General features: G+C 42.2%; 1 protein-coding gene across 1 annotated transcript in view; it reads right to left on the reverse strand.

Annotated features, from left to right (window-relative positions):
- LOC126146011 (adenylate cyclase type 3) overlaps positions 1-16,043 on the reverse strand; it is a 923,811-nt gene that overhangs the window by 351,870 nt on the left and 555,898 nt on the right. Inside the window, exon 5 of the mRNA XM_049915594.1 lies at positions 1,743-1,870. Within this exon, the coding sequence (XP_049771551.1) occupies positions 1,743-1,870 (128 nt within the window). The remainder of the gene's footprint in view (positions 1-1,742; positions 1,871-16,043) is intronic.

Consider the following 16,043-nt stretch of genomic DNA (forward strand, 5'->3'; position numbering starts at 1 on the left):
GATTTTGTGTTGACGGATATAAATGCTCAAGGCAGTCAAGACTGGGTTACAGTAGCTACTACTTTGTCTTAGATAAGATTTAAACTGCAGGAATTATAGCTCTTGAAAACATTCCTCCGTGAGTTGTTCCTTAGCACTGAAGATTAGACCGACTGTCGAGAAATGAGGAGATTCTCCACAGAATCAGCGAGGAGAGAAACACCCGAAAAATTATGACTAATAGAAGTGTCAGGACAATAGGTCATGTGTTAAGACATCAAGGAATGATAGTTGATGGTGTAGAAGAGGATAAAAATTGTAAGAGAAGATAAACATTAGAAAATTGATGATACTGGATACGAGTGCTGCTCTTAGATGAAGAGGTCGGCACAGGAGATCCATTCACGGCGGGTCTCATCAGACGAATCAGAAGGCTGAGACCCTCCTCACCCCCACTTTCAAAACAAACAATAATAGTAAAATAAAAACAGCTTTCCTTCATGATTTCTTCAGTATTTGGTATTTGAAAAAGAGAACCAGACCACAGCCAAACAAAAACCTTGCACTGTGCTCCGAAGGAGAATTTTTCTTGAAGTGCAGTGTTCTCAGTGCATACATAATCTGTTTCCAGTAAACAATCATCCAAAAAAAGAATGACTATTCGAAGACGTCTTTACCCAGATCTTAAATATGAATTGTCGCTAGTTCAGCCTTCTCAGCGCACAGTTCTATAGTTAGATTTTTCCTTTGCGTTCTTATCGATTTTCGCAATAACATAATGACTGAGAATAATAGGTGGTACATGACCTTCAAACGATACTATATCATTTCTCTATCTTTTTCAAACTGTATCTGTGGTCATCACATATCAGCTTCAGATTTATCGAAACGAATTTTGATTGTAAATGTTCGGTAGTATATCACGTCTCTTCGTCCTCTGGAGGTAACCGATATGAGAGAAAATAATGAGGCTTCCTGCCGGCTGAAGTGGCCGAGCGGTTCTAGGCGCTACAGTCCGGAACCGCGCGACCGCTACGGTCGCAGGTTCAAATCCTGCCTCGGGCATGGATGTGTGTGATGCCCTTAGGTTAGTTAGGTTTAAGTAGTTCTAAGTTCTAGGGGACTAGGGGACAGTTAAGTCCCATAGTGCTCAGAGCCATTTGAACCAATGAGGCTTCCTGTGCTTCTCTAGCACACGAATTGATCAATTTTGCGTTATCAGTCACGGATATTTCAAGGAACTGACTCTTTTTTTTCTAAATTGGCTATCAGTACGCCTCCAGACGTTACTTAAACTTTATTGTGACTGAAGGTTCTTCTATACATGACATCTGAACACTAAAACCAGAGGCTCTGTGACGGGGTATGTGGCAACAGAACAACTGGATGGAGGAATCTGGTGGATGACCGTGTGTAACGCAGCCAGAGAGATGATACATGTTACGTTGGCTGAAATGAAATGCATGGAGCCAATGCGGATCAAAAAGTTGAGATAAAATGACGAAAAATGATGCCAGTCAAAAACTTTCTAAAATACTGAACCTGTAATGAGAAAGATATATCATGACAAGCCAAAATTTTCTGTTTAAGTCCCGGTTACTGCATGTTCAGTGATTTCGATATCATCGATCCATTCATTTCATTTCAGTGATTCTAATACATCTGCTACCACATCACAGGGTCGGAGAGTGACGGCCACGAGATGTGTAATTTCCGTGTTAATATAGACGGACGATTAAGTCCCATTGCAAAGCGATACTCACTTGATGGCCTTTACCATGGAGAGGCCCATGTGGACACACAGCACGGCGTGGTCAGGACGCTCTCGGGGGGCGCCGCTGATGCAGTAGTAGCAGTCGCCCAGGATCTTGATCCGCAGCTGGTGGTAGCGCTGTGGACAAGAAAGGACCACTGCTCGACACTGCTGACACAAGAACACGAGTGCGTCACTGCTATCATACAACTGTTATCTTTCCCTGGAATTTGCAGTTACTATTACATTGCAAAATGTACTCTGATGTCTAGACACAATATTCCATGATATCGTTGGTGACATTGGTTCTATAGGATTTATGCTGTGACTTAAGTTACATGTCTGTACCTAAAGCTTCGTCTTCTGTTTCGAAGGCGCCGTCAGAGGCTATAAGACATAAGTAACTTTCAAACGTAAACATGTTTTGCTAGCCAAAATGATCAACCTTACTGCTAGTGACCGGGAAACAATTGAACTGTGACTTCATCAGAACGCTGACAAAGGTCACGCGTTCACTCGGGCGCGCGTTAGAGAGCCTTTTTTTGAATTTCTGTGGTCTCGCAATACATCATAGCTCAGTAACGATTGGAACCAATAAAACTTTAGCATCTGAGATTCTAAGCTGGATTTTCCTGCGTTCCAGTGCTTGTTCATATGCTGCTGATTTATCCGTATTGCTGAGTCGACCGCTGCTCTTGAGTTCTTTCAGCCAGATGTTGATCTTTCGTCTAGTGGTTCCCATGAACAAGGCATTTTGTACACTACTGCCGTGGAAAACTGATTTTCACGATTTTTGACTGTGTTTGGATGGCATCATAATCCAAGTGTAGCTCTGTTACCAGCATTAACAGTTGGCCAGTTTTTGACAACTAAAGAAGTTTACGTTTGAACATAAACCACGTCTTTGGCCTGTCAGGACGTTACCCACGCTAGGGGATGAAACTGACCATGACCTAATCCCCATATAACCCCAGATTTGGCTGGTTCAAATGGCTCTGAGCACTATGGGACTTAACATCTATGGTCATCAGTCCCCTAGAACTTAGAACTACTTAAACCTAACTAACCTAAGGACAACACACAACACTAACCCCAGATTTCTCCAATTGTCGGTGCAATCACTGATGTGTACACACGAAGTAACTTGTTAACGGCAGTAGTATTCGCTGTTCCATGCTCACCTATCAGGGCAAGTCGCATACCATGAAAACTTTTGTAGTATAAGAAAACAATGGGCTACATGCTACAGACTTCCTGACATACACTGACGAGCCAAAACATTTTGAACTCATGCTTAATATCATGTGGTCCAGCTTTGGAATGCGATTTGGCGTGACATGGATACAAATCCTTGGTAGGTCTCTAGAGGAATTTGGCACCAGACGTCCCCACTAAGGTAACGGAATTCGGTGGTTTGTGGACGCTGATATGCCGTCTTTTGGCGTCGCAACTGTTCTTCATTAAGTGTCCTAGACATCTACATTTACATCTACATACGCACTCCGCAAGACACCATATGATGCATGGCGGATAGTACGTTGTACCACTATTTGTCTTTACCTTTACTGTCAAAATGCCTTCATACGAACTCCAATTTCTCTTATTACTGTAATTTCACTACATGCGTCACAAATCACTGCAGCACGATTCAGGCCTTCTGAGACTGAAAGTTATTCTGCTGGAAAATGCAATCGCCATCGCCATCGGTGAAGATATCAAGATTGAAAAAGGGTTGCATTTTCATCTACGCCACAGTTGTCGTGCTGTCTTTGGTTACTACTACACCTGCCACGAAATCTGAGGTGAATGGCCCGTATAGCATAATATTAGCCCCAATGGCCTGCATTCATGGAGCGGTGCATGTTTTGACAAGCCGTTCACCTGGATGGTGGCATATCCGAACTTGACCATCCATCTCGTCTAACCAGGAACGTTATTCATCCGACCAGGTGACATGTTTGGTTACTCCACTGTTCACTATTGATGATCCCATGCCTACTGCATCATAGATTATATCATTGGATCAAAAAGATAACACGTACGAGTGGTCTGTTTTGAACCCCAATGTTCAGAAAATTGCTCTGAACGGAGAACTCTGAAACACTTGTTCCTGCATCACCACTGTACTTCACTGAGGCTGGGTCCGCCGCTGCGATGAATCGTTTAGAATTTATATGACTTAGCGCCGCCTGCAGCTCTCATTTCACCTTTAATGACTGTAATCTGTCGTTAGAGTTGCGACATATCGCCCTCTATGCTGCTTACAGAGCGGGAAAGCCAACGTGGGATCTCTCCATCCTCCAGCCACTTCCCATAATGCCCACGAAAGCAGCACGCGAACAGTCGACTAGTTTAGCCGTTTCCTAGATGGTCGTTCCAAGGCTCCAGGCCGTATCAGTCGGCCCGTTGGTCGAATTCGTTTAAGTCAGTGGAGTTTCTCATTTACGACCCATATCTTCGCTATAATGGTTCTAGATTCGTCTTGCTTCGCCTACATTATTTCCTTACACGTCACGCGCCCGCAACGCCATCATGTGCAATTGAGTCTAACGTTTCGGATCATCAGTGTAGCAAAGAAGAAGGGTAACTACACGAAACAATAAGAAGAATGCAAAATGTTTTCCATCAAGAAAATTCAAGAAAGTAATTATTCGTGAAGCTGCGTGTATAGCGCGCTGCAGTACAGTCAGTGTGTAGAACACAAGGCACGTAATGAAAAACGTATTGAAAGATAGTTGAAGAGTGATTTTGCTTTGATGTGTTCCATTTCGATCATGATGCTTGTATCGCAACGACCACCAATTCATAATCCTATAATCCTTTTTGAATATTAAACCGCGTCGATCAATGAAAATTTTCTATGTGCCCAGCATGACCTCTGCTTTCTGTGACGCGTCATGAGTGGTGCTCTTCTGATCGGTCGCCTCGAAATCATACGACTTTCAGGAAATCTCCCGAGTGGCGTATTTGAAAATATCAGGATTTCGGTGGGAACAGCCATTGTCGAATGGGACCTCAAATCTTTTCATTTTGGAACATAACGTAAGACATCTGCTGCCGATTTAGACATTGAGTGGAAGTCTGATTATTGACACATTGGCAGAAACTGCTGCTAAGAAACAGAAAGCTTAACGTTTATAATATTCAAACAAGTTATCGTCTTTGAACTCCCATAAGGCAGTGGTCTTCCTCAGAATCCGTGTAGTAAATAACTATATATCACACTACACGCGAAAGAATTATCTCAATTAGAATTAGTGACCATCAATTTCAGACATGCAATTCTCTGCTATGTATGAACGACAGAAGGGGAGTAGTATCAATATGAATTGCAGATAGTGAATCTGTCAGAATCTTTCCTGCGACACTCAGTGTCCCAGTGCCACATTGTACCTTGCTTGGGAGCCAACAGAGTGGTCAAGACAAGTCGCACGCCTGTACTTCATGGCTAGCAAATATTACGTACCTCCTTGGCAATTATTAAAGACATTTGCAGCAAAGTAACTGCTATGAAACTTTGTGTCATCGATTGTTGTGATAACAGTTAATGGCCGGCCGCGGTGGTCTAGCGGTTCTAGGCGCTCAGTCCGGAGCCGCGCGACTGCTACGGTCGCAGGTTCGAATCCTGCCTCGGGCATGGATGTGTGTGATGTTCTTAGGTTAGTTAGGTTTAAGTAGTTCTAAGTTCTAGGGGACTGATGACCATAGATGTTAAGTCCCATAGTGCTCAGAGCCATAACAGTTAATGACAGCATGTATTTCAGTTTAATATCTAAAGTAACTTCTGAAATACACAAAATCGTCTAAAATGTGGAATTTTTTACTTTCCATGATATATATCTTGTTGACAAGCTAATGTGTTTTGTGTTAAAATCAATGAAGAACTTCGACGAAAGATTTTTTCAATAAATAAATACAAACGCTGCATTTAGATTACAAGTTTAAAATTTATATTACACATTTAGTTTCAGTTAGCCCCTATTATTTCATTTGTTGGATGCCATTATTTGCGTTTGTTGCGTTCTCTGGGTGAATGACAGGCGAATGTTTCAAGTATGTGAGGCATGAGTCATTGAAATTGTTAATAACCGTGAGAAAGCGTGGAAAATCGGTTTCAGTAACTTTGATATGATTCACATACTCGGGGGAAATTTACAGTTCTAAAGTCGCCAGTTTTCGGTACTTTAGTAACATTAGGTCCGCTTTGGTCCATGAGACGTTTAGATAGAGATTTATTTTCGTTTCATTTGATTTTTAGAATTTATTACATTTCGTTTCTTTTAACCAGTTTGGAACTGGTACAAGTTAATAGAGGAGGATCAGCGCGTCGTATGAGTTGACATTACTGATGATTGTCTACCATTTTACTCAAATAATCAGATTTTTTGCGCATTATTTCATGCTTTCGTTTCTTTGAGTCTATGACCACCTCTTGTGAGGCGAAGTCGTGTAATCGGCAACGCTAATGAATTTCGATCCGATTGTGCAAAATCAGATTAATTGGTAAATGTTGTAAATAGTCGTGTGTGAAATCTACACAAATTTCAAGTTTTTAGTGAAAACAGAGTCTTCCTTTCGATGGGTATAGCTTCTGCATGGGGTATTGTGCAGTCATAATCGCGAACTTTCAGAGTCCTAAATCGTGATAAACTCCTTAGTATATGAGCGAGCATTCAAAACCATTAAACACCATGTCTGTTTACAGACTGCTGGTTATATTCTTAATCACTAACCACGCACACCTTGCTAAATCACTCACAAAAGAGCCAACGCTTTTGCGACCGCTTGATCCATGATTGATTAGGAACACACAGATATACTTCAGTGATCGCGAAACCACAGAGGCGTCAGCTACCGGCCACTACAAAATAGACTGTTACAATAGCTGGCAGAAAAAGATTCCAGCCTGACGCTTTCAAAATTCCGCAAAATCAGTAACCACGACTGAGGGCCTGAGAAAAATAGTTAAATACTTCCGCTTCGTCCAAGAATACGTAATTGTTCACGTAAACAATGGACACACATACCGCACAAACCTCCTCCTCACCTCTCTCTCTGTATCCAACTGTTTCTCAACCTGTCTCTCTGTCCGTCTCATCCTCCCACTTCTACTCCGCATCACCTCGTCCTCTATACCCTCTCTTCCATGTCCTGCTCTCCCTCTCTGTCCATCTCATATGTTGCCTCTCTTCGAAAATGTGTTTAGTCTCCCTCTCACTGTCCATATCCTTTTCAATCCCACCTCTGTTTACCTACTCTTCATCCCATTTGTTTCCACCAATCTCCCCTCTTCATGCCTTTTCCTCCTCACACGAATGCCCTTTCATTCCTGCCACCTCTCTCTGGGCATCTATTCCTCCCCTTATCTCTCTTTCCACATCTCCTTCTCTCCCCTCTTTGCCCATCAGCTCTTCCTGTCTCATTTCTCTCTGTCCATCTCCTCTTCCTCCTTCTCACTTTCTCCATCTCGTCCTAACCCATTTCCTATACATCCGCTCCTGCCCCCTCTCTGTACACCTTCTCCTGCCTGCATTACCCTATTCATTGCCATATCCCCCTGTTCCCATCCATTCCTCACACCCTGTCTCCCAGTCCTTCTCTCCCTCATACTTTCTGTTCGCCCTCTTTCCCTTTTCTTTGTCCCTCCTGTCCCCTTCCATCTGTCTGTCCATCCGCTTCTGCCTCCTCCTTTGTGCATCCCTTCCTGAACACCTGACAGTTCATCATCTCCAGTCCCTCCCTCCCCCTGTTCCTATCCATCCCATCCTGCTCCCTCTGTATGATCCTCTTCTGCACTGCCCATCTCAAAATTTCCCAAAGTATGTCCATCCTCGCACATAGCTTCTGTAAAACATCTATAATGCAGGACAATAATTACTACCACAAGACGATTGTCACAAAGCAGTTCAACACAACACACCAGTCTCGTAGGACAGCCTACACATCAGGAGGTGGAAAAACCGCTTCTTACCCCTGATGCGTAAGCTACTCTGTAATTCAGATCAGTAAGGCATGTCAATACCTTTCTCACACAACGTGCCTGGTTTGCAAGGCAGCTTACATAAAGGAATAAGGGAAATATGTTTTTACCTGTATTTATGCTCCTATTGGACTGTAATGTTGTAAAGCCCATAGTGGTGGTACTCATGGGGCCTGCTGTTTCTGAGCCAAATTTGGTAGAAATTCATGAAGGGGTTTGTAAAGAGATCCCAGACATACAAACATATAGTTACACTCTATCTTATATTCTTAGAGAAGAAATGAGTATCAGTTTGAATCTTGCTGTGTTAACATCTTTTTCATCTTTGCATTTCGTAAAAACTTGAGGAACTTTCGTATTAAATTAATGAGGAACTTCTCTGCAGTATTCGATGTTATGCAAATATAAGTGCTCTATTCCTCAGGAGTGACTTTGTCCGATTTTGTGTTCTTTTATGCGTTGATGCTCCTAATGACTGGACATGGAGCTTTCCTTCGTCTTATAATATTTTTATTATTTATTTGTGGACACTGCAGATAGAACAATATGACTAGTGTGTGTACAAGGGGGGAAATCTGCGTTTTAACACAGATAACTTAGGAATTTTATGTGTGTCCATTTTAAAACAAATTGTTGGGTTTGAGAGCCATATACAGCCGACATTGTTCGCTGGAGAATACCATAGTCACAAATTACGTCCCATATGCCTATGGTGCTGCGTCTCGTCCGATTGGATTTCCTATCCACATCAACGTCAGTTGCCGCACTCTAAAGAGCGGCTTAAGTGACGCAGCGCCTGGCGTTTGGGAGGGTCTGCAGAGCGCAGCCGCCTGGTGTCGGCCGTCCTGTTTGCGCTTGGCCACCCAGCCACGCTGCCTGCTGCTCTGGCCGCGTTCACGACCTCACAGCCACACAAACAACAGCACACACACGCTGGCGTGCACTTCACACAGCGCCCTGTGTGCTCTGTAAACGCGAACTGCTCCTCGTGGTGTGACATTTAGGCACTGCACCTACATACTCTCCATACCGGTAACGAGCAAGAGACACACTTGAGGACACTTACTCCTGCACCAGCATGGTGCTCCGCCGTCAGATCCGTCAGACTTCCTTGTTCTGTGACGAGGCTTTGATGTCCAACACGCTGTCACTTACTACTGGTTTCACCGTCCTTCAACGAATTTCCAGAAATAATCACGGCAGTGGCACGAGAACAGCCTACCAAACTATGCCATTTCCGAGATCCACGTATCCAGGTGCCAGGCCACAATAATCTACCGTTTCTGAAATTCGTTTATTTCAGTTGATTTCCCCACTCGTCTCTGCTCGGCTTACAGAGTTTCCTAGTCGCGTCACTTGCACTCAGTGCACCAGATGACAATGAATCTCGCAATAGACGATGGGGTCTATACAGTGTGAATCAAATTTCGCACACTATGACACCACAGAGCGAGTCCTTGTATAGCAGCACTACAAAAATGTATCTACCACAATTTCGTTTGTACATATGAAAAATGCACGTCAAAGAGAGACAACATGGAAACTTTGTAATCATATATGGGACAAATGACTTCACTTAATACTCTGTAGCTATGCGGCACAGCTAGTGCAGTGGGTGCAGTCTTGTGTTATAATACTGGAGTTTGAGGTTTCGATTCCAGGTATAAGCTTATCTTAGGGTTCCGGTAAATCAATAAAAATGGAACCCATATAGGATCACTTTGTTATCCGTCTATCTATCAGTCTTTCTTTCTGTGTGAGTGTTAATAATCCTTTTTGTCAGGAAATTATAGGCGTGTCAGGCTAAAATTTATCTCAAGTACTAAGGTCTGCAGTCCCTTGGAGCTGTAAGAGGTTTAAGCTTCTGCCTCAATGCAGTAAATGATTCTGCCATTTATGTCACATATTTTGATATCTTGCCAGTCTCGATATCGATAACAAGCAAAAATCAACAAAATTATCGATTTCCGGATTTGAAGAGATATCTATACACATAGTTAAATTTGTGTGGATACCTTGGGCGCGAGCTCTACTCGCACGTATCAGGATTTCTTGTATGTAAAAAGTTTTACACTGCGTGAAACGTTATCTTGTTTCTTAATTGCTATACAGCAAGTACATCAAGTCTTACACAAAATTCACGAAATTATTTAGTGCTAACGCAGAAATTAGACTAGAGGAAAGGTTTGTACCTAGAAGATAGTGTAACTGGGAAAATACTGTATGTTTACTGTTCAGTGCTTCATTCTAGCGACTGAGTCTAGAATCACATGAGGGAATAGTCTCAAGAGGCCGCCATAGCCAGTTCCCGAGATTTTCTACAGCTTTTGTTGTTCTTACACCAGAAGGTGCTTTTTGTGCAGCATATGTAAACATTTCACTTTCTGCACATTTAAGTGGTGTACAATGTACCATTACTTCTTGAGTTACAGAACACTGAGATGAATAAAATGTTATATATTTTTAAAACTATTTGTATAACCAGTGGACAGTTAAGCCATAGTTCGTATGACATGCATCTCCTTGTACCTTGAAATAGAAGGAGGTCTTTTAACACAGAACATGTGATATTTGCTAATGAATTGCCTTTAATGTCGAAACAATTTTACATTTTGAAAATTGAAATTTGTGTTACTTTTCAGTAGCTTCTATTTCAGAATCTGTTTAATGTGGTTCACTTACTGCCTATTGTTAAATAAAGTAGTAACAGATGACTAAATACAGTACTGACAAGACTTTCTCGATTGCAACGCTTTTAAATTTCAGCATAATATTTGTTCCCATGTACATGACGATGTTGAACCATGGAATATGTTTTCATATTCGGAAAACCATTCCTCAGTAATTTTTCTAATTTCACTGAAAGACTCAAACACGTAAAATTGGAATGCTATCATTTAAAAACAGAATAATAAAATAAATTAAACTTATTTAACGGGGCTGGAGAGAGGCAAAAATTGATGTCTAACATGCAGGCTTTTGGGGAAGGTAGAACAAACAATATTGACAATTAAATAATCACAAGATTTTTATGCCTGAAGGGTACAATCCATTAGTCAAAATTTTATTCAATACTGGCAACTGTCTACTGTTTTCAGTAATTTGTGTAGTCCTTTCAGCTGTGATTTTTCTTTAAACTACTGCATTTCAGATCAGCATTTCCAGTGATGTGAGACAGAAAGAGGTTGCCACCGAAATTATCAAATACTGGTATCAGTTTTAATTCCACTACATACTTTTTCTTGAGAACTATATAGTATAGCTTTACAGGGAAAAGTTACAAAAGCGAGGTAAATACCATTTACAGAGCTATTTATTACCTATTCACGCAAGGTGCTAAGTTGCACTTTCAACGAAAAACAACGAAACAGTAGTTTCTTACCTAGTTATGATGACTAAATAGTCTCAACACTGAAAATAGCTAGCGCATGAACATCAATGAGAATATGTGATGACATTATCCGTAAGAGACAAAGAAATATATTTTCATTGTAAAATCTAATTTGAGCCACGATAAAGAAGCACAATTCGACATGTTAACATATTAAAGCAATATGTCACAGCCAAAGAAAATTTGTACGATTGGTTCCAAAACAAGACACTATGAGATCATGAAACTTGCTGGCAGATTAAAACTGTGTGCTGGACCGAGATTCGAAGTCGGGACCTCTGCCTTTCGTGGGCAAGTGCTCTACCAACAGCTGTACTTCAGCCAGTACCTCGTCTTCTACCTTCCAAACTTTACAGAATCTCTCCTGCGAACCTTGCAGAACTAGCACTCCTGAAAGAAAGGAAAGCTTCTGTAAAATTTGGAAGGTAGGAGACGAGGTACCGGCGGCCGTAAAGCTGTGAGGACGAGGCGTGAGTCGTGCTTGGGTAGCTCAGTTGGTAGAGCACTTGTCCGCAAAAGGCAAATGTTCCGAGTTCCAGCCTCGGTCCGGCACACAGTTTTAATCTGCCAGGAAGTTTCATATCAGTGCGTACTCCCCTGCAGAGAGAAAATCTCATTCTGGGAATTATGAGATCATGCTGAAAAGTTACATAGCGACCGTAAAAATGACGAAAGTGTGGCGTCACCGCCAGACACCACACTTGCTAGGTGGTAGCCTTTAAATCGGCAGCGGTCCGTTAGTATACGTGGGACCCGCGTGTCGCCACTATCAGTGATTGCAGACCGAGCGCCGCCACATGGCAGGTCTAGAGAGACTTCCTAGCACTCGCCCCAGTTGTACAACCGACTTTGCTAGCGATGGTTCACTGACAAAATACGCTCTCATTTGCCGAGACGATAGTTAGTATAGCCTTCAGCTACGTCATTTGTTACGACCTAGCAAGGCGCCATTACCAGTTACTATTGATACTGAATCATGTACCGTCAAGAGCGACGTTCACCATTAATGGATTAAAGTTAAGTATTCCACCGGCTACGTCCGTTTTTTCTAAATTTTAATTTCCTTGTCCTGTTGCAGACCTCACACCAGCCTGCGTGAGCTAAAACGCGTGCCTTTCGGCTTCCTCTAGTAACACGGTGTTGGCTCTCCTGCCAACCACAACAGAAAGACCGCAAAAAGAAGAAACAAGCTGACTCTGAATGAATGACTAGAAACACAGGAAATCTTTGGAGTTCAGAAATAAGTTTAAATTAGCTTGCTGTATATATCAGGTGGCTACTCACAGAGGTCCATTGTGGGCTGTGATTGACGTATGGGTACGAAACTTAGCAGATATCCTAATGCGTTTGTGTGGAACCGATTTAGGCTGGAAAAAACTAGTGTCATATGTGGCCACCAGGTGGTACCCTGGCGCTGTGAATGCAAGAAAGACGTAATGGATTAGGAACAGAACGTGGGCAGAAAAGGTCAAACAAGCGAGAAACGCATAATGTTGATTTTATTATTAACTGTCACGTAGACAATCTGTTCAGTATGAGCACAGGAGGCGTCTAAAAAACGCTGTACCTGCTAAACAGTTGTTTGCAACAGTTCCGGTGGGATTTGAGCAAAGTGTTCTTGTAGCCTTTGCAAAAGGTAGAGACCGAACGTGTTCCTGATAAACGCGTTCTTTTAGGTATCCTCAGAGCCTAAAGTGGCATGGATACCTATGAGGTGATCTTGCAGGGTATGCATTTGGAAAATCTCTGAAAATAACATGTTCGTGGAATCTTGGATTAAAGAGATCCTTCAGCGACATGAGGTGTTATCCCAGCTGTCATGAAAACAATGGTTTCCACACAGCAGCGCTCTTCCAAAGGAGGAATCACATTCTCTATAAGGAGGCCCCTATAAAGTACAGCCGTCACGGTACACCTGACAGGTCTCTGGGTGTATTCTCTTCAAACAAGAACGGACGGAGAATAATGACAGTTGTAAATTATTACCACACAGTCCCATAGGGCGATTGCAATTGTTCTCCGTAAACAATATACAGTTTAATAGTACACAAAATCCCACAGTCCTGTGTATTCACTATAACCTTTAGTGTAAAATGTGCCTCGTCACTCCATAGAATATTAGCCGGCCACATTTCATCAACTTCGGTCGGTTCCAGAAACCGAAGAGCAAATAAAGAACATTGGTGCAGATCGTGAGGTTTCAGTTGCTGCACCGTCTGGATCTTGTGAGATTAGTAGTGTAAAATAGACTGACATTTTCCGTACTATTTGCTATAGGATGGACGGTTCCCGTGACACTGTACAAGCACTAGCTCTACCCGGGAAGCATGCAGCACGGTCAGTTACACCAGCAGCAACTTTGTCAATAACTTGCTCCGGAATAGGAGGCCTTCCTCTTCCAGGTGCCATACCAAGATCACCCGTGTTTTATTTCATTATCAGCTTCCTTAAACCATTTAATGACATCGGACCTCTCCTCAGACCTTTCAGTCGGCGATACTCTCACAGTACAGCACTGTAGTTGCTGCCATTCACATAAAACAGCTCCATGCACACAGTCTCTCTTCTGGATAATCGTGTTGTTCAGTCATCTTATGGGTTATCAAATGACGGTGTGGATGTCAGTATACAGCGCAAGATTTGCACATGGTGGCCAAAATTGTAACTAATATTTTTTACAGCGTAAGTCGGTTCCTCATTAACGTATTAGCATATCTACCATGTTTTGCTGCCATAAAATAATTGCACCCCACGCTAGATCTCCGTGGGTAGCTGCACTTTAACTATAATCACCTGCCAGATAATCTGTGTACCACAAAAAAAGAGGCAGTGTGAGCTGTAACAAATTACAACAGCACTAAGCTAGTGTACATATAGGCACATACTGACAACTATTTTAACTTTTAAAAATAATCTTGGAGTTTTGTCTTACTTCTTCACTAAGCTTGTTTTGTAATTAGCCGTTTATTTACATAGAATATAATCTAGACAGTAGTGAACGTGAGGCTGCAGATAAAAAATTGAAGTGCATCCTTTAAAACAAATGTGGCAAGTTTCTTTGACCGCACTACATTGTTTATTTCCGAGCGTCAGGATTCATCCTCATATTAGCTTTTACTAGGACAGATCTTTTACTGGCAACTGAATCATACATTTATATCCCCAGAAAAACTGCGCAGCTTCCCAGGGAAAGAAAAGTCTTCAAAAGAAGTTCCACAACTTGATCAGAAGTGTGTAACGTTAAAGGTAGCCTTTGTTGGATGCATCAGTGCTCCTTCATTAACAGTTGGAATACTTTCATGAGAAGTGCTGCCTGGAAGATGAGGGGAACGAATTGATTCCGTGTATGTATCACACGTGACTGACTTACAAATTCTTATAAGTTTATACACAACCCAAGCAAATAAATAATGTAGTCCTCCCTGTTTCCATAATACTAATACCTGTAGGATCCGAATCTTGAATTTCTAACTCAGTCTCATCATCAAAGTGTTTGGATTAGAAATAAAAATCCAAGAAGTACACATAATCTTCAGCTTCATATTAAGATGACCGAATATTGAGCAATATTTATTAACTTGATTACATTCCGTAATTTGACGGGCGTAGGATGAGTATAACCAGTTTCTCGAAATTTTGGAAAAAAAAGATTCAACGCAGTTTGTTGACAATCTAGTAAATTACTTGTTTGGAAAAGGGCTCTTCAAATAATTTCAGAGCAGTTGTAGTTGGCAGCTGAGGTCCAGTTTGTATTGGCTTCCACTCCTTCTTCTCACTGAAACTCAATGTTGTAAACCATTTTAGTGTAACAGTGCAGAGTCTCATGGCGATAATGTTGAATAAAAAGTTCTCGCGTTTCCAACTGTGTCAAGTAATCAAAATTACACGAGCTTTCGACCGAGCACCCCTTGGCGATTGTCAATGGTATCACTGCCATTGGGCTGCTGGTACGCCCCTTACATACATCAGCTACTGGCTGTGACGCCACTGGTGCCCGCGGCATCCAGATATACGTGCACCTATAGCACCTACTGCTTATGCTTTACCGAAGACCCTGAAGGACGGGAATCCATTCCGCCTTATTGTATTCACCATTTGTTCATCAACATACAAGCTGGCGAAGTGCTTGGCCAACCTCCTCGCTCCACATGAGCGACACTGCGAAATTCGTATTAAAAAATTCGGCGGATTTTATCAATCAAATTAATCGTCTTGCAGTTAGTGAGGGCGACATTATGGTCAGTTTTGAAGTGGTGGCGCTGTTTACGAATGAGCCTGTCAAAGGCTGTTTGTACCTAATATCCCAGTTTTTGTAGGTGAAGTGGTCGAGCTATTTAGGCAAACTCTTATTATCAGACTGACGGAGTTGCAATGGGTAGTCCGTTAGCTCCAGCTGTTGAAAACCTCTCCAAGGAGAATTTTGAGGATATTACGTCAGACACGACGCCGTTAAAGCCTAGAACTTTGTTTCGATACGTTGACGACACGTTTTTCGTTTGGTCCCGCGCATCTGAGAAACTCTACGAGTTCTCGGAACAACTGAACGGCATTAACTGTAACATCCAGTTTAGCATGTAAGTAGAAAAAACAATGTTCTATCGTTCCTCGACGTTCTCGTGCGCCGCAAACGACGTGGATGCCTTGGCCACAGCGTCTATAGAAAACTCACCCACATCGATCCGTACTTAGACGCCATCAGCCATCATCACCCGGCACAAAAGCACGCTGTTTTCCAAACATTGGAGCATCATGCAAGAAAGATATCACACTCTGATAACCTGCTCCGTGAGCTGAGCCACCTACGCATGGCCCTTTGGAACAATTCCTATAACCTCCGTCAAATAAATGAAGTGATTTGAATCAAGTTTCACAAAAAGACCACCGACGAGGACCAGAAAGAGAAATTTGCTTTCTTGTCATTCTGTGGCTCCCTGTCGGGC

This window comes from Schistocerca cancellata, chromosome 2, assembly GCF_023864275.1.
Source record: "Schistocerca cancellata isolate TAMUIC-IGC-003103 chromosome 2, iqSchCanc2.1, whole genome shotgun sequence".
In the NCBI taxonomy this organism is placed as follows: Eukaryota; Metazoa; Arthropoda; class Insecta; order Orthoptera; family Acrididae; genus Schistocerca; species Schistocerca cancellata.